Consider the following 25,621-nt stretch of genomic DNA (forward strand, 5'->3'; position numbering starts at 1 on the left):
AGGGCCCTCTCAGAGTCTCTCCCTTGCACTACGAAGGCACCCGGAACGCCCCCCCCGAACTTCCCCCAGCCGGGCAGCTCCGCAAGGCGCCCCCCTCCTCCTCTTCCAGCATCTGGCCGGTCTCTGGTCCGGAGGCGGCCGGCGCTGCAGAGCGGCGAGTGACGGGCAGCTCCGGCGGCCAATGGGCCGTGGCCTCCCCAGGCAGCCTCGTGCGCTAGGCCAATGGGGGACGCGCGGAGGCTCCGGGCGGCAGCTGAGCCTGACGTCATGGCTGCTGCTGCTGCTGTTGCTGGAGCGCGGCAGCCCCAGCGTCCAGGCGGGCGGGGAGGCGGCTCGGCTCGGCTCGGCTCGGCTCCGGGCGCAGCATGGGCCGCGCGGCTCTCGGGCGGCTCCAGCTGCTGCTCCAGCTGCTCGCCTGGCTCAGCTTGGGACGCCCGGCCGGTGAGTGGGGAGGGGAGAGCCCTGGGGGGAGGCAGGGAGGGCGCCCCCCCCGAAACGCGCCTGCAGCGGGGGAGGCTCGGGACCAGCTCGGCGCGGCCGCCTCCCCCGCGGGAAGAGAAACGGGCGCGGCGGCCGGGAGCTGTCCGAGCGCGGCGTGGTGCTGAAAGAGAGGCCGCTGCGGGGAGGCCCGGGGTGCTGTCCCCGCCCTGGTGCTGAAAGGGAGGGAGGGAGGGAGGGGGCGGCCGGGAGCCGGAGCTGCCTTCCAGCTGGCTGGGGGAGGGGAGGCCGGCCGGCCGGCGGGGAGAGGGTCGCCACAGCCTGCCCGACCGGCCCCGTTTGCCCTCCACCCGGTAGTTCTCTGGGGAGTTGCTCGCCACTTTCCGACCGCTAAGGATTTAAGACCCTCTCCTAAAATAACAAGAACCCCAAAGGCTTTGAGATAATCGAGCAGGGAAGCCTCAGCGGTGTCCCTCTGAATCGTAAACTGGTTACCAGCAGTTCGCGTTTTATACTGTAAACCGCCCTGTGATCTTCGGATGAAATTTAATGAATAATGTTGTTTTCCAGAGTAAAACAAGTGGGCAGCCGCGCGCGCGCGCCAGGTCTCTGCCCTGAGGACGTTACAGTGAGGGGAGCGATGCAAAGACCCTCCACGGGTCGGGAAGAAGGGAGGGGGCAGCGGTCGAAGGATGTGCGGGGGGGGAGCCCCGGCCGCCCCGGGGGCTTAAGCTTCCCTTTGGCCTGATGTGCGAGTCACACGGACCAGGTGGGCTTCGGGAAGAGATTGACAGGCAAGCGCCTTGTCCTCCTCCGAGCCGCCTCTCAGTACCATCGCTTCTCTCTCCCCCGCGCACAGAGTCCCCTTTGTCTGTAGCCTCGGTGGCCCCTTCCTGTCCTCTCCGTCTAAATTCAATCACGGGAATAAATTATCCGTCATTACGCTGCTGGTTAAATAAAGCACGAGGGCTCTCCCCCGGCGCTCTCACTGCCTATTCCTCTCCTGGCTCCCAGCTGGGGAACTGCCGCCTCCGCCGCTTTCGCTGGCCCATTTCCCTCTCTCCCCGCCCGGTCTTACTCCCCTCCCTCGTTAAATAGGAGGTCATGCGCGCGGGGGTGGGGGAGCACATTTGCCATTTTTAATGGACACCCTCCTGCCTGGGTCTTGCCCGCCGATCGTTCTCTGGAGCCGGCGGCGTCCGTGGCTTGCCGGGCTTCATAACTCCGGGCGTAGATTTAGTGATACTGTCACTAACATCCCAGGACATTTAATTACCTGGTAATTGATGGCTTTCAGCAAGAATAATGAGATCATTTTCATGGAGAGGGAAATGGCTGGCAGAATATTATATGTGCTCCCTTGAACTTACAAAAAAGTATTTTATGGCGGAGGCTGACAGCACTTAGCCTGATTTACAGCCTGGGCCCTGTGCGAGGCGCGGGCTTTGTTCGGAGGGAAGCACCGCGCTCCCCGGGCAGTGGGCATCCAGCTGGAGCCTCCGCCTCCTCCTCCTCCTCTGTTTACATGCATGCGCTTCCCAACACGCCTCGCCAAGGACGTGCCTGGGCGGGGGGGGGGGCTTCCGCTCCTTTGCTCCTGCAAAGCCCCCGGGCTGGGCTGTCTCCTCCGCGCCCCCGGGAGGCTCCGGAGTCTGGGCAGCTCCTGCTGGGATTTCCCATTAAGGCCGCTCGCCTGCAGGCTTGGAGGGGATCGCCCTCATTAAGGCATCTCCTCTTTGTCTTCTCTGGAGACTTGGAATGCGCACGTCGCCGCTCTCCGCTCATTCGCAGCTAGAAGGTGGAGTGTGCCTTTGCCCAGCAAATGCCAGCGGGGAAGAAAGGGATTGCCAGCATCGTGACTGTGAGGTAGTTCAGAAGCCATCCTGTGATCTCCTTTCCCCAAATCTGGGTATCCTAAGGGCAGCAGAAGGTCTCAGGAGAGGCCGCTAGATTCAGATGCAATGCCGTTGCGAAGGGGCTCCAGGCTCCCTTGTTTGTTATATAAAATCACCCAGGTACACTGTGCTTCACAGAGAAGGGAGGGGGTGGCTAGGAAGCTGCCAAGCCAGGCCCTCGGTCTAGCCAGCTCAGTGCTGTTGGCACTGCCTGGCAGTGACTCTCCAGGCTTTGCCCAGCCCTACCTGAGGAAGCGGCTGCTGGGAATTGGCACACCCCTTGGCCATTGAACTGAGGCAGCCATGCCCAGCCTCAAGCCCTCCCGCTGTCTGGGACCAAAACTTGCACAGTTCTTCTCTCTTCATGCGGCTCAGTGTGGTGCCTTCCATAGTTCCAGTTATAGGTAGGTAGCCGTGTTGGTCTGCCATAGTCAAAACAAAATTTTAAAAATCCTTCCAGTAGCACCTTGGAGACCAACTAAGTTTGTTATTGGTATGAGCTTTCATGTGCATCTGAAGAAGTGTGCATGCACAAGAAAGCTCATACCAATAACAAACTTACCGTAGTTGGTCTCTAAGGTGCTACTGGAAGGAATTTTTTTATTTTGTTTCCACTACGGCAGATCAACACAGCTACTTCCCTGTAACTAGTTCTTTTCTGTTGACTCTGCTGGCTGGTGCAGATGGAGGTTCAAAACTCATGGGGATGAGGAGGGGGGAGAAAGGTGGCAACAGGTGAGGTTGCTTTGGGTTTTTGGGTTCAGTGTCGCCAAGCTTACTCTCCTCCTCCTTTCCATCTAAATTGAAGGAATTTGAACCAAGTTTTGAATCAGCACCTGATGTTGGGAATAGACTTGAGCAGGGTGAGGCACCTCAGGTTCAGTCTAGGCAAGACAACCAGGTCCTGGCTAGGAGAAAGGAAAGGACAGGCTCATCTGGTCAAGGAGTGGGTTGCTGGCCGTTTGGATAAACACCCTGACTGAGCCCTGAGCCTGGATGTCCTGACTCCAGCAGTGGCCAGGAGTGCTTTTGCGTAGACATCAGATCTGGCCAGATGGAGACATTCCTTAGTTACATCTTGCTTGGACTACTGCAATGCACTCCCCAAAGAGCTGTCCTGGAAGAGTGCTCAGAAACTCTGGCTGGTTCAGAGTGAAGCAGCCACACTGTTGGCCAGGCTGGTTATAGGCCACACATGGTGTGTTAAGACACTGCTGTGAAGGCCACAACAATTCCTCTACAGGAACCTGTAGGCAGCTGCACTCTCATATGTTGGAGAGAGAGAGAGAGAGAGAGAGAATGAATCAGTCTATGCAGGGCAGATAAAAGAAAGTCCTTTTTTATGCAGCGGAGGGTTAAAGTGTGGAACTCACTCGCCCAGGAGGCTGCCAACCTGGATGGCTTTATAACAGGATTACACAAATTCACGAAGTAAGGGGATGTCAGGATGGCTCTGCTCTGCTCTCCACAGTCAGAGGCAGCAAGGCTTCCCAATCTCAGCTGCTGGGAATTTCCGCCCTCCCTTCCCCACAGGTGGGCTGGGTTTGCGGCACCCAGCAGGGCTCACCTGGGCGGGTGCTCCCCACTTGCTTCAGTGGCGCCATGTAGGTCAAACTCCCAGGACGAGGACAGTGAAAGGGCACGCTGCGTAAGTTTGCGCTTTGCAGTCCCCTCTCACTGGACCTCATCTGCCTGCATATCCTCAGCCAGACGGGCGGAGAGGGTTGCCTGCCAAGGCCTGTGCCAAGTTCCCCACTTCTGAAGCGCAATCAAGTTGTGGCCAACTTGAACCCCTACTCTGGTCTCTTGTCTCATCATTTGGGGTAAAGGGGTGGGCACCACCAACAGGGTTTAGTGCATGTGCCTGCAACTGCAAGAGGGGAGAGTTGCTCTTGCGCTCAGATCCTGCTGGCTGCTTTCCTCCAGGCACCTGGTTGGCCCCTGTGAGAAGAGGATGCTGGACCAGCTGGGCCCTTGGTCAGAGGCAGCAGGCTCTGTATTCCTTCTTAGGGGCTCCTTGGGGCTGCTAATGCCTCACTGGCAAAGCTGCCCGTCTTGGCCTCCCCCTTCCTTGCTGCCCACTTGCAGAGAGAAGCAGAGCAGGTTCCCATCCGTCTTCTGCAAAACAAAGGAAGCCGCTCCAGAGCCATGCTGCTTCTCTCTTCCCACACACCAGCCATGGCAGGGGCTCCTCTCTCTGTCAGCTGCTGCCTTCTCTCACTTCTGAAGCTGGAGCGTGTTTTTTTCCATCCTCTGCAGAGTAGGAGAGAAATCTCGCTGCTCTGCACAGGATGGCCTTGCGATTTCTTGCTTGTTCCTCCTCCTGCCCTGCTGGAAATGAGTGAATCTGGGCTGCTCCATGGGGATGGAGCAGGGAGTGCCAGGCAAAGCCCACCTGTTAGGCAACAGGTGATCTGTGGAGGCTGTTTGTGGCTGGCCAGGGCAGGAGCTTGACGGAAGGCTCTCTGCTCTGAGGACTGCTGAAGGAAAGTCTCCTTCCACTAAACGGTGTTTGAGGGTTATGTCAATACCGCGCCCTAAAAGCAGAGGTGCACCTAAGCTGCCTTGCACCCTCGCCAGAGGAGCCAGAGTGGAGAGGTGCAGTTTTTGCGCCCTGTCCTGGACCTGGACCTTTGGTGGGAACCAGCCTGGCCAACTCCTAGGAGGACCTCAAAGTCTCCTCTCTCTCTCAGCTGGAAGGAGATCTGTTAATCTTCCAAGGAAGAGGGCCGATTTGGGTGGGGAGCGAGGCGTTGCCCCCCCCTCCAGCGTGCTCATGGCTGCGTCTCACACAGGTGCGCAAGGTGTGTGGAGGGAGGGGCAGCAACTGGGAAGGACAAGGATTGTGTATTGATCCTCTCCTGGGTTGGGGGTGAGAGAGATTCTCATTTCTAGCTTTGGTCTGCCATTTGGGGTTGACCTAGACAGGGGCGTATGGCAGGGGCTGGATCAATGGGCCTAATTCCTGGCAGGGCTGGAAAAGCGAATGCGTGGGGCTCACTGACTGTTTGCCCCTGTGAGAGATGTCTGGAGCGGGGCTGGCCACATGGCAGGGCATTGCAACATAAAGGGGGAGAATGGTTGGGATGGATTTGGAAAGTATAATAGGATATATTAGTTATTAATTATCCTTCTGCTTACTCACTTGAGCAAGATTAGAGTCTGGTTTAACAAAGTTAAAAATATACCACCCTTTGCAGTGTTAACACGGAAACGTGGGACAAAGCTATGTCACTTTCTACAATTATCCCTCTGAACAAAGTAACAACACAGAAGTCTGCAATGTAAGAATATAAAAATATTGCTGAATCACATAAAGTTGCAGTTGTGAATCAAGCTGAAAATAACAGTGAAATAAGTCAGGAAAACAGATTTCTAGATGACAAAATATATGGTTTATCAGGCATAGGCAAACTCCGGCCCTCCAGATGTTTGGGACTACAATTCCCATCATCCCTGACCACTGGTCCTGTTAGCTAGGGATGATGGGAATTGTGGTCCCAAACATCTGGAGGGCCGAAGTTTGCCTATGCCTGGTTTAGATCAAAGATCTGTGCCCAGGCCCCGTATCCTCTCCCTGTGGCTGCATGACGAGAAAGAAAGAAGCTGTTCCTCAGGTGGCAGAAAGTGATATTCCTGTTGTTTCCCTTCCCACCTGAACAAGCAGAGGAAGTGACCTCACAAGAGTGCCTGGGACTGTGCAGGAAACTCCATGTATCTTAATCCTTTGCTCACCTAGCGAACATGGGATTTTGAGTGCTCTGTGCAGACTGGTAGAGAGGGTGGGGGAAGGAAGGGCTACTCTGAGGAGGTCCAGTGTTGCCACTTCTCTCCTCTCCTCTCTCTCAGAAGGCCTCTTCGTCACCGATTATTTCACCCGGACCCCCCGCAAGCTGAACCCCTTCCGCTCCTTCACCAGCATCGAGCTCTTCCATTTCCGCATCCCAGAGGACACGGTGGTGGCCGTCTGGAACCTCATCACCTTCAAAGAGCAGGGGGGCACCTTTGGGGACCAGTGCCCAGACCGAAGCATCACTGTGTGAGTCAGGGGACAAGGTGGGGCAAGGAGGGAGGGAGGGACCTCAGCCTCCTGGCTGCACAGACTCCTGCCGCCCCTGTGCCCACAGCTTCACCAGAGTGGGCAGTGCTGGGTTTGGGACAGGGTCCCGGCTGCTTCCAGGAGAAAGAGCTGGGTGTTGCCTCCTCCTTTTGCATCCTCCTGTGGTGCCTATGTTGCAATGAGATTGGAGAGGGTTCATGAGCCTGCCTGGGGAAGGCTGCCCTCATCTCTGATGGTGGAGGCACCTGGAGAAATGTCTCTGATGGGGCTCTCAATGCACAAATGGGGACAGAGTCCTTGAGGGACCCCCCAGGCCAAGCTATGGACTGAAAGGTGATTGAGCCTGGAGAAGGACCTGGAGCCAGTGGGGCTGTTGAGGCCCATTCCTTCAAGCTGCCCCAGTGAGGATTCAGGGCTAATGGAAGTTTCTGGGAAGACTTCAAAAGCAGCCCTTTGTATAATGCATTGCAGTGATCTACCATATTTTTCGCTCTGTAAGACGCACCCGACCATGAGATGTACCTAGTTTTTAGAGGAGGAAAACAAGAAAAAAATATTCTGAATTTGCTCAGCACTCCCTTTAAAGAGCCGAGCCTGAGTGCGGCTTTTCTGTGTGGTGGGGAAGGGACAAAGGGCAGCCCGTCTGTCCCCTCTCCCACCTCAGGGAAAAGCCAGCAAGAGCCGCACACAGGCTCTGCTCAGCGCTCCCTTTAAAGAGTGCGCGGAGCGTGTGTGTGTGGCTCTTGGGGGCTTTTCCCCGAGGAGGGAGGAGGGATTGATGGGCTGCCCTCCTTGGGGAAAAGCCAGCACACACGCTCCACGCGGCTCTTTAAAGGGAGCACTGAGCAAAGCCTCCCGCCTGCATTCACTCCAGAAGACGCACACACATTTCCCCTTACTTTTTAGGAGGGGGAAAAGTGCGTCTTATGGAGCGAAAAATATGGTGCCGTAGATTCCGGTGTATTAGGCGACTGGGCATTTTAGACAACTCCCCAAATTGGCAGCTGTCAATTTGGGGGTCATCTTATACACTTCGGCAGCTTCGCTGGGCAGCAGCAGTGGGCGGTGGTCTCCACGGCGGGAGGAAGCCGCCCAGTGAAGCCGGCTTAGCATGGCTGGGCAGCTTCCTCCCGGCGCGGAGCGGAGCCTGCCGCCCACCACAGCCATACTTGGCTTATAAGACAACCCCCGACTTTTTAACCTCTTTTCCAGGGTTAACAAGTCATCCTATATACCAGAATCTATGGATATTATGGATAGCTATGGCAAGGAGATTTCTGTTGAGGAGAAGTCCCCGCTGTCTCACCACGTCTGTGCAGCAGGAGGCAGGGGGAAGGACCTGGGCACCTCCCCATAGACCTGAAGCACCCTTGGGCCTCTTCGGTGGTCATGGCTTCCCCGAAAGAGGTGGCTCTGGTGCGCACCTCTGGCCAGCCTCAGAGGGTGGAAGAGGCATTGGCCAAGAGGACCATCTGTTGCCTGGAATGTTTCCTGAGATTTCCAGATAGGGAACCATCTTCCGCATGAGTCATCTTCCTGCTCCTTCCCTACCAAGCCGCACACACAGAGACGTGAGCACAAACACACAAACGCACACACAAACACACAGACCACAACGCTGAAGATCAATATTAATAACCCAGCACTGAAATGAAATTTCGAAAGAATAAGTGGAAGGAAAGAAGCGATGGTTGCTTCTCCAAGGCAACCGGAGCACTCCCCTACCCCTCCCGTCGCCATCTGCTTCCCCGCAGGAGAAAATGGGGAAAGAGGATGGAAAATCACTTCCTGCCAAGTCCCCAGCAAGCCTGGGGGAGAAGAAACCAGCCCCCCTCTCCGGCAGGGGGTCCCACTCCTCCCTCCCACAGGGGCTCACGGTGGGGGAAGCCAGGCCAGGCCGGGCGGGGGGTGGGGGCAGGGGAGATTGATGCATGGCAATGGGGGGGGGATCACAGGGTGGCCCACCTGTCACATTTTGGCATCGCCTGTCAGGCAAACCTGCAGCAGAGGTTCTGCAGCCCCCCAGTGTTGAAGGAGATGGGACAGAGAGGGGAATGAGCTTCCACAACATTTCCCAGACTATTCCAGGCATGGGGGAGCACGAATGCACCCAAACACTCTCTTTGCCTCCAACAGCCCTGATGGCCTGAAGCTTGGCTGGAGGTGTTGATGGGATGGCAAGCAGGCCAGCATCTGTTTCTGGGAAGGAAAGGAGGAGGGGAAGATGGACTGTACTTGCCTCAGACTAGATTGGCCATAGGGAGGGCTGTCAAGGGGGCCATGGCCGGCTTGGAGACTCTGTCCTGGGAGCCCCCCCCCCCAAAAGAGAGAGGCTGGACAGGAATCTGCTTGGGCTACACTGGGGGTAGATTTCCCCAACTCAAAAGAGAGTTTAGGAATGCCAAGGTTGCAGGTTCGATCCCCATATGGGACAGCTGCATCTTCCTGCCTTGCAGGGGGTTGGACTAGATGATTCTCAGGGTCCCTTCTCACTCTACAATTCTAGAAGTCTATGACTCAATCACCCCTCATTTGAGTTTTGAATGTGTTGCTGTTGCTGTTTTGTAGCTTGCTGGCCTGGGCACAGGATGGAATAAATCAATAAAGACACCCACCCGCCCCCTAATTTCCCCATTCCCCCCCCCTGAATTCCCCTGACCTCTCTCTCTCTCTCTCTCTCTCTCTCTCTCTCTCTCTCTCTCTCTCTCACACACACACACACACACACACACACTGGCTCTGCTGCTCACCTTCCCCCTCTTTCCTTGCCAGGTACTTCCGCTCTGGGGCGCCCCCCGTCATCAACCCTCTGCGCACCCACTTCCCCCGGGATACGGCTGTGCCAGGCTCCTTTGCCCTCACGCTCACCTGGACCCTGCCCAACCGGACCACAGGCGTCTTCAACATCACCAGCCCTCTGCCTGGGGACTGGTTCCTGGCTGCCCACCTGCCCAAAGAGCAGGGCAAGATCTCCGTCAAGGTGAGGAAGCCGCTCAGCCTCTCGGCTGGCCAGCCAGGGCTGGGCTGGGGAAGGGTCACAGAGTTTCCTGACCTAGGCGGCTGCCTCACCTTGCCTCATGGGTGGGCCGGCCCTAGGTGAGGATGACTCCTTCATTATTATTTGTTAAATAGTTTTTATTAAGGCTTTTCCTTCAGTTAAGAGAGTCTCTTGACTAGGGCTGGGGAAGACCTGAAGCAGTGAGATGCGGCAAGCAGTCACGGTGAAAAGCCCTGGGCTGTGAGGACAAGTGGTCTCATAGAGTTGGAAGGGACCCTGAGGGGTCATCTAGTCCAACCCCCTGGATGCAGGCATCTCAGCTAAAGCATCCCTGACAGACGGCCGTCCAAGCTCGGCTTGAAAACCTCCAAGGAAGGAGCGCCCATGAGCTCCAAGGGAATCTGGCCCAGTGCAAGGCAGCTCATTGTGGCTCGACTCTTGGGGATGAATTACAGCAGCCCAGCCCCACTCACCACCTCCAGCCCCCTCTTGGGCCGCTCCTTGCCTTCAGCCCCAGCTCCGAGCCAGCCCCACTACAACCAAGCATCCAACGTCTTAGGCACAGGGCCTCCACCTACCCACATATTGTATTTTTATATTGTATTTTTATATTTTGCTGGAAGCAGCCCAGAGTGGCTGGGGAAACCTAGTCAGATGGGCAGGGTACGTACGTATGTATGTATGTATGTATGTATGTATGTATGAATAAATAAATAAATAAAATAAAATAAAATAAAATAAAATAAAATAAAATAATTAGCGCAGGAGGTTTAGGGAGAGGGGCAATTGGTGCAGCCCAGTGGAATCACAGCTGATCACCAGGGAGCAGGCTTGGGGGGGTGGAATACTGTGCTGCTGTGATTGGGCAACCTATAGCTTGCTGGGGGTGGGGTGCCTGGCTGCCAGCTTGGTGTCATCCTGGCAACTGTGTGGGTGTGGGTCCTCCTGAAAGTTCTGGTGGTGAATCTGGGCCACTCGCCCGACTGAGGGTGCTGGGGGTCCCCCTTCTAACCGTGTGCCCCCCCCCGCCAACAGGGCCTCGCTGAGGACTGCCAGTACCTCTTCCAGCCCCAGCTCATCGTCCAGCGCCTGGTGGGGATTGGGGTGCTGTACCCCGGCTATGTGACAGAGCACGTCCTCTCCCCCCACAACCGCTCCCTGCTGTACAAGTGAGTGCGCAAAGGAGACAGCGCCAGCCCCCCAGATGCCCTGCCCCTGCTTGTAGGGAAGAGGAGGAGGAGGGAAAATGCTAGCATGGTTCCCAGGGGAAGAGCGACTTGATTTGCATAATTAATCATGCTAAAGGGGCACCTATGGGAAGAATAAGCTCCTTTGCATAGTTAATAATGCCAGAGGGACACCTATGGGAAGAGTGACTTAATTTGCATAATTAATAATGCTAGAGGGGCATATAGACAAAGAGTGACCCCATTTGCATAATGAATAATGCTAGAGGTGCATCTGCATGAAGAGTGACCTCATTTGCATAATTAATCATGCTGTGGGACACTTACAGGAAGACTTGCTTGATTCTCATAATCAATTAATGCAGGTCCCAGCCTTCCTGCTGGATTCAACCTTGCCTTTCCTTGGAAGTCCACATGGCAAACAGGAAGGAGTGATGCAGGGTCCTGAGGTGCCCCCCCAGTAATCCTGCCCCCCCAACACTCAACACTTTGCAGTCTCAAGGACTGGAACTGCATCCCTAAAGAAAAGCCAAGGGTCTCCTGAGTTGCCCCCTAGTTCTTCCCCAAACCCCACTTTTCCTTGCGCAGCAGGAGGGGGCCAGTGCCAGACACATGGCAATGGAGAAATGCCCCCCTCCATTCTGGCCAGACTGGCCCTTGACTCTTCCTTCCTCCCTGGGAGTGGGCCAGCAGCTTCCTCCACCGAGGCTGGCATAACCAGCCCATGGTGCACGCCCAGCAGTCTGTTCTTTGCCCCTCTGCATCTGTCACCTGAGGCAGCCACCTCACACGGCCTCATGGTAGGGCTGGCCCCCTGCAGGCAGCCTGGGATGAGCTCCTCCTGGCTCAGAGCCCCCCTCCCCCCCCCCAGGAATGAGTCCTGGGGCTCAAAGGCACTTTGCTTCTCTCTGAAGGGAGAGCCAGGGCTGACAGGCAGGGTGGGAGCCCTTTAGATCCTTGGACCAATCAACCAACCAACCAACTAACCTCCTCCTCCTGCCTTCTCCAGGGTCTTCATCCCGAGCTACACATCCCGGGTGCTGGTGCAGCTGAGGAACTGCCACGGCGCCAACCAGAGCGGGGAGGGCTGCCCGCTGTGGCTGAAAGTGCGTGGCAAGGCGCCCCCCCTGCACAACTCCACCGCTGTGGACTGCCGGGGGCGCCCCACCTGCCGCCTGGCCCTGGACCTCCCCTTCTGGCAGAACTGGTACTACATCCTGGTGGAGAAGTACCTGGGAGTGGCCACCAACGTCAACTTCCAGCTGGTGGTGCAGCTGAAGGGTGAGCGAGGGGCTGGGTGTCTGTGAGGTGGGAGGAACTGGGGCAGGAGGGGCAGAGCAGGCGGGGGGGGTCTACAAAGGCATCCTGGGAATCTGCAAGCAGACAGGAACAAGAGAGGCTCCTTCAATCCTCAGCTAAGGAGGAATCGGGGTGGGTGAGGAGGAGGACTGCCCTGGAGGGGGCAAATAACATTTACTCAGAATACTCAAAACAAAATAAAACAATTAAAATAATAAAAATAATAAAAATTCCTTCCAGTAGCACCTTAGAGACCAACTAAGTTAGTTATTGGCATGAGCTATCGTGTGCATGAACACTTCTTCATGCCAATAACTAACTTCGTTGGTCTCTAAGGTGCTACTGGAAATAATTATTTTATTTTATTTTAATTATTTTATTTTGTTTCGACTATGGCAAACCAACACGGCTACCTACCTGTAATCAGAATACTCAGATATCGCAGCTTTGCTCAGACAGGCTTACAATGGTACAAGGCATCCATAAGTCTAGCTTGAGTTGGAACTCAGACTTAGCAGATGACCTCACATTTCTGGCTTGGTGGTGAAGAGACGAGGAGGAGACCTTGCAGGTAAGGAGAATATCTATAGCTCTGTGCCTGTCAGGGCACAGTGGGAGTCTCTCTCACGCAGTTCCTCTTGCAAACTTACAGGAAAACTCCGTGAGCTTCAGCTCCTATCATGTGCCTGTCTAGCAAAACATGGATTGCTGGTTTGACTGCAGATGGGCGGGTATAAATTTTAAATTATTATAATATTATTATTACATTGAAATAATACCATTACACATCACCACAATCTCCAAGCAGTGCAAGGCTGGGGGGGGGCGTTCGGGGCCCTTGCCCAGCGTGGGTTCAGAGCCTGGGAGGTCTGGGAGCCAGGGGAGGGGACAAACAGACAGACAGACCTAGTGGGGGTGAGGGGGCCCTGCCAGACCTGTCCCCTGACCTGCCCCTCTTCTGCTCCCCCCCCCAGACTGCTCTCGGACTGGCCTGGTTCGCGCCCTCTTCCAGCTGCCTGGCTCCAACCTGAACATGCCCCACTCCTTTGGCTCCATGGGGGGGCTGCCCCTGGCAGAGGTCCTGCCCCCCTCTGTGCTCAACAGCACCCAGCGCCCGGCACCCAGCCCAGGGCCAGCAGCCAGCGAGTGCTGCCGCCCCATCCGCCCCACCCTGCGCAACGAGCTGGACACCTTCTCCGTCCACTTCTACATCTTCTTTGGCCCCAACGTCTCGGTGCCCCCCGACCGACCGGCCATCTTTGCCATCAACCTCCTGCCCATCCTGGACAGCGGAGGAGCCCTCAACCTGGAGCTCAGGCTGAATGTGGTGAGTCTCGGGGGGGGGGCCTCGGATTGTGGGACCTCAGAGTGGGCAGGGGCAAGGGAAGCGCTGGCAAGGAAGCAGCTAATGGGGAGCAGGGAGCTCAAGCCTGAGGGGCCCCAGCAGGAGGGTGGGGGTGCTGAGGCTGAACATGGAATTAGCTCCCCGCCAAGACCCCAACCCCAATGGCGTTGTAATAAACAAAAATCTGCCCTTATTCCCTTATGGGGAACACAAGAGCCCTTACAGAGTCCTTTGTAGGTTCTCCTTCGGTCGGAGAAAATAATAGAGGCCAACCAGAGAATATTGAGAAGCAAAGCAGCTCGTAAGCCTGATCTTTATTGATCTATTGCAACAGGGTCCTCACTCACCACACGTGGGAGGGAGGAGGGACCCAGAACAAAGGTGTGCCCACCCTTATATAGACATTTTAAATTGCCTGCCTTGGAGTCCAAGACCACCCCCAGAAACATCATACCTACATCACAGAAAGGGTGGTCTACAACAGAAATCTGAGTGCATTGTTTATCTCCTGTCTGGCAAGTTACCTGTTAATGATTACTTGATTGGAGACCCTGGGGAGCCTGGCCAGTCTTTTGTAATGATAAATACTTAGTTCCTGGGCCAGGTCACAGGCTCACACCCTATTCATATCTTAAATGTGCCCTTAAGACAGGATTTGTGAAGGAAAAGACAATGGGAAGGCTTTTCCATTTTCCTTCGATCTTGCAGAGAAAACATTTGGTCAGTTTGGGAGTCAAAGTGGTTTCAGGGCTGTTTTCCTGTGCTGCTTCAGATGTGTGGTTTATATATGCAGTTAGGAACGTTTCATATATATATGAACAAATCCATGGCGGAGGGGAGGGCTCTTGGTGGCTTTGTTATAGGAATTCTAAGGTCTTATATATAAAAATTAAATGTTCATAAATGTACAAGGCAAACTCATACATAAGTATACAAACCACGTGTCTGAAATAGTACAGGAGAACAATCCTGAAGCCATTTTGACTCTCCCAAATGGACCTCAAATATTTCTCTGCAAGGAGGAAGGAAAAGGGGAAAGCTTTCCAATGGTCTTTTGACTGTAGGGGCTGCTTACACCTCCCTGTAAATACAGTCTGGCAATTATCTGTTCAGCTGAGCACACTCTCAATAGGCACAAGAGAATTAGGGACTAAGTATTTACCACCTCGAAGGAATGGCCAGGCTACCCAGAAAAGGCAATCAGATAAGGCCTTATCAGGTATCCTGGCAGACAGGAGAGAAGCAACACTCTCCAATTTCTGCTGGAGACCACCTTTTTCTGTGATGTGCTTTGGGGGGTGGTCTTGAGCTACAGGGTGGGCAATCTCAAAAGTCTATATAAGAGCTTGCACATCAATGTTCTGGGTTCCTCTCCTCCCTCCCTGCGTGGGGTGAGCGGGGGACCCTGTTACAACAGTTAATAAAGACTCTGTACGGGCTCTTGGGTACCCATAAGGGAAAAGGAGTAGTTTTTCTTATAACATCTACTAGCCCAGGTGGCTAGTAGCCCAATGGCGCATTTGACAACTCAGTAAGATCAGAGGCTGCCGTCTCTTTCCACAGTCCTCTCTGCGAGGGGAGAACGCCACCGTTTTTGCCTGCCTGAATCACGAGGTCCCGTTGGCGTCCGAAGAGAACTCCTCAGTCACCTGCGAGACAGGTAAGGCTCAGGCCAGGTTAACCTCCCCTCAGCCCCGTGGCTTGCCAGGGCTGCCCTCCCTGCAGAGTGAAGGGGAGCAGCCCCTGCCAGGCGGGGAAGGTGGGTGGGTGGCCAGCGGGTGACGTTCTGGGCCACCCTTTGGGCTCACCTGCTGCTTTCCTCTCCCTTGGCAGAGCTGCTGGCAGGGTACCTCCTGTCCATCAACGCCACGGCCCCCCTGACCCGCTTGCGGATCCCGTACCCCCAGACTGGGAGCTGGTACCTGAGTCTGCGCATGCTCTGTGCCGCCAACCGTGGGTGAGGCTGCCAGCAGGAGGGGCGATGACCCCCCCTGCCCTCCCCCCAAGGCTCCTTCTTTTCCAGCAGGGGCTGGCTGGAACGGGGGGGGGGGGTTTCCTTCCAGGGACACACATGGGGGGGGGCTTAATGCCACTTCTGAAGCCACTTCTGCCCCCCCCCCCGTGGGATCCGGGTGTGCATTTGCTGTCATCACAAGCAGAATTGCCCCACTGCACCCCACTGGGCTTGGGGTCGACACCTGCAAGACGACTAAGACCTGACCCTTGTCTAGGGGGCGGGGTGGAAGGGCCCGGAGAAAGGGGGAGGGTTCTTTCAACACTTTTGCCCCCCCCCTGTTCTTCTGCAAAGGCTTCCTTCCATTTGCTTGTTTGTTGCATTTATAGTCCATCTCTTTTTTTAACATAATTTTTATTGAATTTTCCCATATTACATTTTAATTCAATACACATATTCACATCATCTTATTTGCTCAAAGTGAGCTTGGACTTCCTTCTACCTCTCTTTCCGACATTCCTGTAGCCTATAACATATCTTTTGCATTCCCATAATCACAATCTATAATCACCTTAAGAAATCACATTCTTATTTATAAATCAACATCATAATTTCACATTACAAAACATTTCATCTTTTTTTCTCCAGGGGCCTCTCCCAAGTAGACTTGGGAGAGACCCAGAGGGTCATCAAGTCCAACCCCCTGCAAAGTGCCCCTCCCACTCATCATTTAATCCTCACACAACAAGCTGGTGAGGTAGGTTAGGCAGAGGCAGCACCTGGCTCCAAAGGCACCCAGTGGGGATTTGAACCCTGTTCTCTCAGGTCCTAACCCAGCACTCTAACCCCTACACCACACAGCCTCCCTCCCTTTCAGGCCCCTTCCCACAGGCACCCTGCAGTGCCCCTGATCCCTTGCCCCATCCTCAGCTGCCTTCCTTCTCCCCTTCCCTGACAGACTGGAGCCCTGTGGCAACGTGACGGCCGAGGTCTACCTGCGCACTTATCTGTCCCCCTGCATTAACGACTGCGGCCCCTACGGCCAGTGCAAGCTCCTGCGCACCAACAACTACCTGTATGCGGCCTGCGAGTGCAAAGCGGGTGAGTTGCTCTGGGAGTCTGGGTTGCAGAGCGGGGAGCCTGGCCCACCTGCGACCCCAGGGAGGCCGGGTGATGCCACCATCCTCTCAGCTGCCCTGCTCTGCCCGGTCCCCAGAGCCCGGGAGGAGAAGGAGGGGCCACAGCTCAGTGGGAGGTCTCAGGCTCAATCCCTAATGGCAGAACAACAACAAACAAACCTATGGTCACATAAAGCATAATGAACACATGAGACGTAACCGGCTGTGTTCTTAGGTAAATAAGGTATACTATTCATTTCATCAGGGACGCAGGTGGCACTGTGGGTTAAACCACAGAGCCTAGGACTTGCCGATCAGAAGGTTGGCAGTTCAGATCCCCGCGACAGGTGAGCTCCCGTTGCTCAGTCCCTGCTCCTGCCAACCTAGCAGTTCAAAAGCATGCCCAAAAGTGCAAGTTGATAAACAGGTATCGCTCCGGCGGGAAGGTAAATGGCGTTTCCGTGTGCTGCTCTGGTTCACCAGAAGCGGCTCAGTCATGCTGGCCACATGACCCGGAAGCTGTACGCCGGCTCCCTCAGCCAGTAAAGCGAGATGAGCGCCGCAACCCCAGAGTTGGCCATGACTGGACCTAACGGTCAGGGGTCCCTTTACCCTTACCTTTATTCATTTCATCAAATCGTAAATTTCAACGGAAGTAAATCATAATGTAAAGAAACGAACAAAGCAGAAGACCCAGTGGATCAGATCATTCTCTAGTCAGTTCATGCATAAGGTCCATCCGTGTAATAGTGTCTATTCCACCCGTCTGTTCATAAGGTCCAAACAATCTACATAAAAGGTTGTTACAGAATCCTTTCACAGAGTCTAAGACAAGGATTTCCAGAATATTGGTCTTGTTTCGCCATCCTGTAATATCACATATGAGCTTTACCTACTGATGAAGCCCAGACACTATTGCACAGATGGACCTTATGCATGAACTGACTAGAGAATGATCCATAGCTGTCAACTTACAGATTTGAAAATAAGGGACCAGCAGCCTCGAAAATAAAGGATCGGCAGCCAAAATAAGGGATTTTCCAGGCACAGGTATGTTCAACCTCCCAGCCCCTCTGAGCCAAAGGCAGAAAACCCAGCTAGCAGCCAAACGAAGCCTCATCAATAAGGGACAGCAGCGGGACATGGCGCTGGGATAAGGGACTGTCCCGCCAAGTAAGGGACGCTTGACAGCTATGGAATGATCTGATCCACTGGGTCTTCTGCTTTGCTCGTTTGTTGAACTTTATGAGTTACTTCTGTTGAAATTTACGATTTGATGAAATGAATAGTATACCTTACTTACCTTATTTACCTAAGAACAATCCCTATGGGCAGCATCTCTTGTTCTGGGTCCCCCCTGTGGCTGCCAGCCCTGACTCCTCTCTCTCTCTCAGGCTGGAGCGGCTGGGGCTGCACGGACAACACAGCCGCCTTCTCCTACGGCTTCCAGCTCCTCTCCACCCTCCTTCTCTGCCTCAGCAACCTCATGTTTGTGCCTCCGGTGGTGATCGCTGTCCGGAGCAACTACATCCTGGAGGCTGCTGTCTACATCTTCACCATGTTCTTCTCCACGGTGAGTGGCAGGGGGCAGGAGGGATGGGCGGTCCAGGCCCAAGAGGTCTTGCCAGGAGCCCCAACAGCGGCATGCAGTGAAACTGGTCGGAGGGGAACAGGTAGGCCCAGAGGCGACGCTTGTGAAGGCAATTGGGGGGTTTGTGTGTCAATCAGAGGATTGCACCTCCTGCCCGAAAGCCGAGCAGAAGCTTCCTGGGTTTGGGGAAGGAGGCGCCAGGCCTTAATACTCTAGTTTACTGGGAACATTGAGGGGACCAGCCTAGTCCCCCAGGCCACTGACTGCACGACACTGAGCCCCAACACGTTAAAGAGCAATAAAACTTGGGGTACCCCTGCAAAAGGGGTTTCCCAGCTGTCGTAAACAAAATCTGCCCTTTTCCCTTATGGGGTATCCAAGAGCCCATATAGAGTCCTTATGTAGGTTCTCTATCGGTAGGAGAAAATAACAGAGGCCAAGCAGAGAATATTGAGAAGCAAAGCAGCTAGTAAGCCTGATCTTTATTGACCTGTTGCAACAGGGTGCTCCCCTCACACGCAGGAGAGGAAGAGGAACCCAGAACAATGGCGCGCAAGCCCTTATATATATTTTAAATTCCCTGCCCTGGAGTGCAAGACCACCCCTCCATACATCATACATACATCACAGAAGGGGTGTAACATAAGGCCACCCCCCAGATACATCATACCTACATCACAGAAAGGTATACCTACAGCAGAAATCTGAGTGCTTTGTTTACCTCCTTTCTGCCAGGTTACCTGTTTAATGGTCACTTGATTGGATTGCCTGGGGAGCCTGGCCACTCTTTTGTAATGATAAATACTTAGTTCCTGAGCCAGTCACAGGCTCACACCCTATTCATATCTTAAATGTGTCCTTAAGACAGGATTTGTGAAGAAAAGACAATGGGGAGGCTTTTCCATTTTCCTTTGACCTTGCAGAGAAAACATTTGCTCAGTTTGGGAATCAAAATGGTTTCAGGTCAGTCTTCCTGTGCTGATCTCTGTACGTGCTTGGTTGGTACACTTAGGAACATTTAACTGAGGTCTAAGACCTCAAAATTCCTATCACCCAGCTTCGGCAGGGTCTAGCCCTGTGGGTCCAGAAATCAGTCAGGTTCAAAAGGAGTCTGCAGCCAAGTTAAAATGAAGCAAAACTGCAGCACTTACACTCAGGGAAAGCGCAGCTCAGCTCCTGTGCACATTGTTAAGGGGAAATTCTGGGTGCAGGTTTGCTCCACTGCCCAGCTTGTTGGGGTGCAGCTCCCCACGGGTTTCTCCTGGTCAGCGAAAGAAGGAGTCTCCTGCCAAGTAAAGAAGCAAACAGCAGTCAGTAGACCGGATCTTTATTTGTTGCAGCAGGGTTCACACACACATGGAGTAAGAACCCTGAGCATGGGGTTGTGTGAACTTTTAAGACCTCTCCCAATTTCCCATAATACATTCTTCAACAGCATCATCGACACATCACAAATATATCACAGAGTAGGAGGGTTTGGCATGTAGAAACTTGCGCCCCTCCCCCACCCCTGTCAGTAACCCCAGGTCCTGACACCTTTTAACTACCCTCTTTCCTAAAGGACAATAAAGGTTTTCACACATCTCCCTGGCTGCAAGGCTTTCCTGCACTTCTCCTTTGAAAGTATCAGGATGCAATCCACCATCCTGGTGGGTTTCTGTCTTGATCGCCTCCTGCCTCCTGTTGTGTGGCTAAGTTCCCACCTTGTGGAGGCGGAAGGAGGATGTGACCTTAGACTTAAGGGATTATGGAGGCAGGGGAGACCTGGATTCCCCTCTTCCAGAGAAGTCATTAGCCCTTGGAACCAAGGAAATGGGTCAAGCCATTGAATTTTGGCGATTTCTATATTGGACTGTCAAGAGTACGATATATGGTATCTGCTTATTGCTACCATTTTATGGACTGATTTTCTGTTGTGTATGTATGGTGCCTGTGTCAATGGTCATTGTCCAGGCCTTAGTTAGAGTCTGTGGTGGGGACTTGGGTTTTTTGGGGAGTTGTTTAAGTGCCCCCCCTTTCCTGGTTTTAACAACCTTCATGGCGCCATAGCCCTCTTGCTTCCGCGGGGCAAGTTCCCTGGCACCTGAGCTGAGCAGTGCAATGCCAGGGCCTGCTGCCTCTGCTGCTAATGCAATGCCCTCCCTGGGCCTGCAGCCTTGGCACTGCCAACCTCACCAACAGCTAGTTCTGTCCCTGGGATGCCTTTCTGCTCTGCAGCCTCATTTTCGAAGCAACGAGAGAAGAGGATTCCTGGATTCCTGAGAGCCAGTGTGGTGTAGTGGTTAAGAGCGGTGGACTCGTAATCTGGGGAACCGGGTTCGCGTCTCCGCTCCTCCACATGCAGCTGCTGGGTGACCTTGGGCTGGTCACACTTCTCTGAAGTCTCTCAGAGTGTTTGCTGTGGGGGAGGAAGGGAAAGGAGAATGTTAGCCGCTTTGAGACTCCTGAAGGGGAGTGAAAGGCGGGATATCAAATCCAAACTCTTCTTCTTTTTCTTCTTCTTGGTGGGCCCTGACAGCTTGCTTCATGTTCAGCCACTTCCCAGACACTTTCCTCACTCTCACATGGGGAGCTGGCATTTCCCTTGTGCTTCCCACACTGCCCAACCCCCCCCCCCCGCTTCTGCTCCTCCTGCTCAGTCAGTGCCAGCGCAGACCCTGTCAGGGCATCGCGTGAAGCGAGAACAGCAAAGACGCCGTGTGGCACCTGAAAGTCCCGCAGAGCTTTTGCGTGACAAAAGTCAGCTTCTGCTGCCCCTTCCCTATTCCGTCCCTCCAGTTCTACCACGCCTGTGACCAGCCGGGCATCGTGGTCTTCTGCATCATGGACTACGACGTGCTGCAGTTCTGCGACTTCTTGGGGTCCCTCATGTCCGTCTGGGTCACCGTCATTGCCATGGCCCGCCTCCAGATGGTCATTAAGCAGGTGAGGTGACCAAAGGTGTGGGGAGTCACTAGCTGTGATTCCGCCATTATGGGGGTTGGACTAGATGACTCTTGGGGTCCCTTCAACTCTACAATTCTATGATCTGCAACAAGCTTGGCAAGAAGGACAGGGGAAGGGCTTCCTTGCGAGCCAGTGCCACGCGGGATGCCCACAGTGAGTCACAGGTGTTTGTGGCAGGACCAGTGGGGCCACTTATGCGGCTGGGGGGCGGGGGGCTTCCTTGGAAGAAGGGGGGAGCCTTGTGGGACTGTTCAGGGATGCAGGAGAGGATATATTGTTTGATTACAGCCTTTCCAACTTGTGTTAACAAGTTCACAATTTAGCAGAGTAACATTCCCCTTTTTAAACTCGCAGTGGATGCATTAGCTCAGGTCGCTAATGCCTCTCTGATAACTGTTCTGGTATTTTCCCCTTATTCCCTCATAAAAGATAAGACACGACACAGTCTTCTATAAAAGTATAAAAAGGTTTACTCACACATCATTCTGTTCACAATAGGATCCCAGAAGGCAGACTTAGTTTAGAAAAGTAACATATACCTGGAAACTGTCTCATAAGGAGACAGTCCCTTTGTCTTCTCTTGGCTGGAAGCATCTTTGGCTAAGCAGATGTTGCTTCTTCGATGCATGTAGTCAAAAAGAGAGAGAGAGATGGCTGCCCTGCCCTGTGCTGTTGTCGTTACCTGCACAGGTGAGGCCACGCCCACCTCTAGTCACATGCAGAGGAAGTCTGTCCCAGCCCAGAAGGAAACAGGAAGTTTACCTGCTGGCTGGACAAACATTACTCCCCATGTGTAAGCATGGTCACTCTAGGAATGTTGTACTTTATAGCTCTTGGGTTTAACATCCCACAAGCCTCACCAGGAGAGGAGAGGAGGCAGCCAGGGCGTCTTATAGGGGGCATCTTATACATGGACAAATACAGTACTCCCCCCCCCTTACCTGCACAGATGATAGTCATTGTTTGGATGGGGGGCTTTTATCCATTTCTGCAGTCACACAGTCAATCAGTCAGTAGCTGAACTGGGTTCCACACAGTCGCAAAAACAAATTAACTGAAAAAGCCTCAAAAACAAAAATGCAAAATAAATAGCAAAAACAAAAGTGCCAAACTTAATATGTTCCGGAGGTCTGTTTGACTTCCGAAATGTTTGAAAACCAAGGAGCAGCTTCTGATTGGTGCAGGCACCGTGGAAACAATAGCCGACAGCAGCATCGGATGTCTGGCTTCCAAAAAACGTTAGGAAACCAGAACACTTACTTCCGGGTTTTCAGTATTTGAGAACCAAGGCGTTTGAGAACCAAGGCACCACTGTAATTGGACAGAGCAAAAAGCAACTTCTCAGGCACAGAGGAAGAATCCAGTTCAGGACATTCCTCCCCACATCTTTGGAAGACCTCTCGGCTCCCGCCCGCCAACATGGTTTTAACCCTTTCACTACCTGTGCATCTTCAGCATCCACACCAAAGCGTTCCTCCGCCCCACTCACACAGCCCCCCACTTTCTCCCCTGGGCAGGTGCTGTACCTTCTGGGCGCCATGCTGCTCTCCATGGCCTTGCAGCTGGATCGACACGGGCTCTGGAACCTCCTGGGCCCCAGCCTCTTTGCCTTAGGGATCATGGCCGTCGCCTGGGTGAGTAGGGACATGGCTTGCTCGCCCTCTTGCCAGAAGGGCTGGGGGCAGGTAGGGCAGCTTGGCAAAGATTTCTGGCTGGCTTACATATGTGGGGTTATGGCCCCTGAAATCCTGTCCGTCTCTCTTTGTTTCCATGAATAATAATAATAATTATTATTTATTATTTATACCCCGCCCATCTGGCTGGGTTTCCCCACCCACTCTGGGCGGCTTCCAACAAAACACTAAAATACAATAACCTATTAAACATTAAAAGCTTCCCTAAACAGGGCTGCCTTCAGATGTCTTCTAAAAGTCTGGTAGTTATTTTTCTCTTTGACATCTGGTGGAAGGGCATTCCATAGGGCGAGTGCCACCACCAAGAAGGCCCTCTGCCTGGTTCCCTGTAGCTTGGCTTCTCACAGCGAGGGAACCGCCAGAAGGCCCTCAGAGTAATGGGGGTGGAGACGCTCCTTCAGGTAAACTGAACCGAGGCCGTTTAGGGCTTTCAAGGTCAGCACCAACACTTTGAATTGTGCTTGGAAACGTCCTGGAAGCCAATGTAGATCTCTCACGACTGGTGTTATATGGTCTCAGCAGCCGCTCCCAGTCCCCAGTCTAGCTGCTGCATTCTGGATTAATTGCAGTTTCCGGGTCACCTTCATAGGTAGCCCCAAGTAGAGCGCATGGCAGGAGTCCTAGCGGGAGATAACTAGAGCATGCACCACTCTGGTGAGACAGTCTGTGGGCAGGGAGGGTCTCATCCTGCGTACCAGATGGAGCTGGCAGACAGCTGCCCTGGACACAGAATAGAGAACTTATTTGTATGGGGCCTAGAGAACTGGTCCTGACGCCCCTCTCCTTCCTCCGCAGACGGCACGTAGCATCCGCCGAAGGCACTGCTACCCTCCCACATGGCAGCGCTGGACCTTCTACCTGCTGCCCGGAGCGCTGATCGCGGCCTCGGCGGTGCTGCTCTACGCCTTTGTGGAGACAGAGGAGAACTACTTCTACATCCACAGCATCTGGCACATGCTCATCGCCGGCAGCGTGGGCTTTCTGCTGCCCCCCCAGGCCAAACCCGAGTCCCCCGGCCTGGCCGGCCCCCTCCCTCGCCGGAAAGGCTGCGGCTACCAGCTGTGCATCAACGAGCAGGAGGAGCTGGGCCTGGTGGACCCCGGGGCGGGGGCCTCCGTCACCAGCGTCTGCACCAGCTGATGGGGGCCGTTCTGCCTGGGGAGGGGCGCAGGCGGGCAGGCGGGGGCTGCAGGCAGGCGGGCAAGCGTCCCTCTCCCGGTGCCCCACGGCCAGAGACATGCCACCTGCCGGGACGCTTGCGCCCAACCCACCTCACCAGTAACATTCCAAGGTTCCTCCATGGGATGCCCACTTGGCTGCCTGCAGGGCCAGGGCAGGAAAGGAGGAGGAGAACCACCACGACCCATGACAAGGAGCTGAGTCACCCCCTTGTCGGCTCCAGGGCTGCTGGAAAGACCATCTGATATGCCAGCGGTGCCAATGGATCTATAATCTTGGACAGGCCTGGAGCTGGGCAAGAGGGGCACAGAAAGAGAATTGGGGGCAGCTGTGTGCTGAGCTCCCCAGCACCAGGACTCGAGGGGGCAAAGCAGCCCCAAACAGGAGTGGGGCAAGGCTGCCTCTGGGGCTCCTGAATGTGCCAGGGCTTGTCGGTGGGGCCCACACTGTCCTTTGGGCACTGATTGCCCCACAAGAAGGAGAGAGCAGCCTGTCTGGGGGTGGCCAAAGGGGTGCCTCCCCAACGGAGCTGGCCCACTCATGAGGCAGGTGAAGCAGCCTCCTCGGGTGGCAGAAGGGCCAGAGGCAGCCCCCTGCCCGTGCTGTTGCTTCCAACACTGCCAGAACAGGAGCAGACAAGCGGCAAGGCTTTGCGGAAGGCCCTCCTCCTCTACACGTTCGGGTGGCAGAAGCAGTTGGGTGGGCAGGGCAAGGGGAGCAGAAGGCGGCACGTTCCCCTGCTGCCTCAGGTGGCAGAATGGGACAGGCCCCCACTGCTTCCGGGTGCCCAGCCCCCCTCATCCTTGGCCACTGGCAGGGACTGGGAGGGCATGACACTCGCTGCCCCCAAGTGCCACCCTGGTGTAGGGCCACCGCTTGCTTTGAGGGTGTTTCTTGTGTCTTTTCTCACGACTGCTTTCCCCCAGATGACTTGGTTTGCCCCCTTCGCCTTCTCACGGGAGGTCAGCGCCTGTGCGTCTGGCTAGGCGGGCATTGGAAATGTTCCAGGAGGCAGAGGGCATTATGACCTCCTCTCCAGCTCAGCCTGGCTGCCTTCAGAAAAACCCAAGCTGTGCCCAGGGAGCCTTCAGGAGGGAGGCGTTCATTCTTGGTTTTGGCAGGAGAAAGGAGAGAGGGAGGAAAGCCTGGCAGACTGGGGAGGAGGAGGAGGAAGAGAAGCGCTGGAAACAGACCCCCAGGGCTGCCCACACAGCATTCGCCTCTGGGGGTCTTGTAGGTTTGTGGGGAGCAGATCTGGGTAGCCATAGGAGGCTGACTCAAACAGGAGTGTCCCCCGTCCCTCTGCTTGCCTTCTTCTGGGCACTCCTCTTTGCCAAGAAGGCTTCCACCTGCCTTCTCCAAGGTGCCTTTGGCTACACAGTGAGCTACGCACATGCAACACTCTCACTCACACATCTTGCCTATGGCTTGGAAAGTGCCAGGCTGGTGGGAGTGCAGGAGGGGACCCCCCCATGTCCCTCTAGGCCAGCGGTTCTCAACCCGTGGGTCCCCAGATGTTGTTGGACTACAACTCCCATCATCCCTAGCTAGCAAGGCCAGAGCTCAGGGATGGTGGGAGTTGTAGTCCAACAACATGTGGGGACCCACAGGTTGAGAACCGCTGCTCTAGGCATTGAGGGACTCTGATTCCCAACAGCCAGCAAGGCCAGCAGTTGTGAGTGAAGTCAGGGAGCTGAAGGGCTGGAGATGTTTCCTGCCCCTGCACTGGAAGGTCCCAGGACAGCAGTCACAGCTGGCAGCAGAGCAAATGCTAGAAGCCCCACAGGGAGTCTGCCTCCAAGATCCTGGGGGGCAAAGGAGAGAGGAGGGCTGCCTGCCGCCCTTCCATGCCTTTCCAGGTTGCCCTTCCCCACCTCTGGACCACCTGGGCCATTGCTGCAGATGGATGCTAGATGG

At 54.6% G+C, this 25,621-nt stretch overlaps 1 protein-coding gene across 3 annotated transcripts; it reads left to right on the forward strand.

Moving 5' to 3' along the window:
• Positions 1 to 345: 345 nt before the first annotated feature.
• TMEM8B (transmembrane protein 8B) lies at positions 346 to 23,703 on the forward strand. Of its 3 annotated transcripts, none has more exons than XM_083575608.1 (13): positions 346 to 441; positions 6,183 to 6,372; positions 9,166 to 9,373; positions 10,427 to 10,560; positions 11,588 to 11,859; positions 12,852 to 13,204; positions 14,786 to 14,882; positions 15,056 to 15,179; positions 16,135 to 16,277; positions 17,689 to 17,867; positions 20,664 to 20,810; positions 22,349 to 22,465; positions 23,321 to 23,703. In XM_083575608.1, the coding sequence occupies exons 1-13, from the start codon at positions 366 to 368 to the stop codon at positions 23,663 to 23,665; spliced, it is 2,385 nt and encodes a 794-aa protein (XP_083431734.1). In that variant the 5' UTR covers positions 346 to 365; the 3' UTR covers positions 23,666 to 23,703. The 3 variants fall into 3 exon arrangements, with proteins under 3 accessions (XP_083431734.1, XP_083431735.1, XP_083431736.1); XM_083575609.1 differs by having other exon boundaries at positions 6,186 to 6,372; XM_083575610.1 differs by lacking the exons at positions 346 to 441; positions 9,166 to 9,373 and having other exon boundaries at positions 6,282 to 6,372.
• The last annotated feature ends 1,918 nt before the right edge of the window (positions 23,704 to 25,621 follow it).

The sequence above is a fragment of the Podarcis filfolensis genome (assembly GCF_964270895.1).
Source record: "Podarcis filfolensis genome assembly, chromosome: 11".
NCBI lineage: Eukaryota > Metazoa > Chordata > Lepidosauria > Squamata > Lacertidae > Podarcis > Podarcis filfolensis.

Coding starts and splice junctions, on each gene's coding strand:
- TMEM8B (XM_083575608.1), top strand. CDS start 366: ATGGGCCGCGCGGCTCTCGGGCGGCTCCAGCTGCTGCTCCAGCTGCTC. Junction 14,883..15,055: donor CTCAGTCACCTGCGAGACAG/GTAAGGCTCAGG, acceptor CTCCCTTGGCAG/AGCTGCTGGCAGGGTACCTC. Junction 17,868..20,663: donor TCACCATGTTCTTCTCCACG/GTGAGTGGCAGG, acceptor CCGTCCCTCCAG/TTCTACCACGCCTGTGACCA.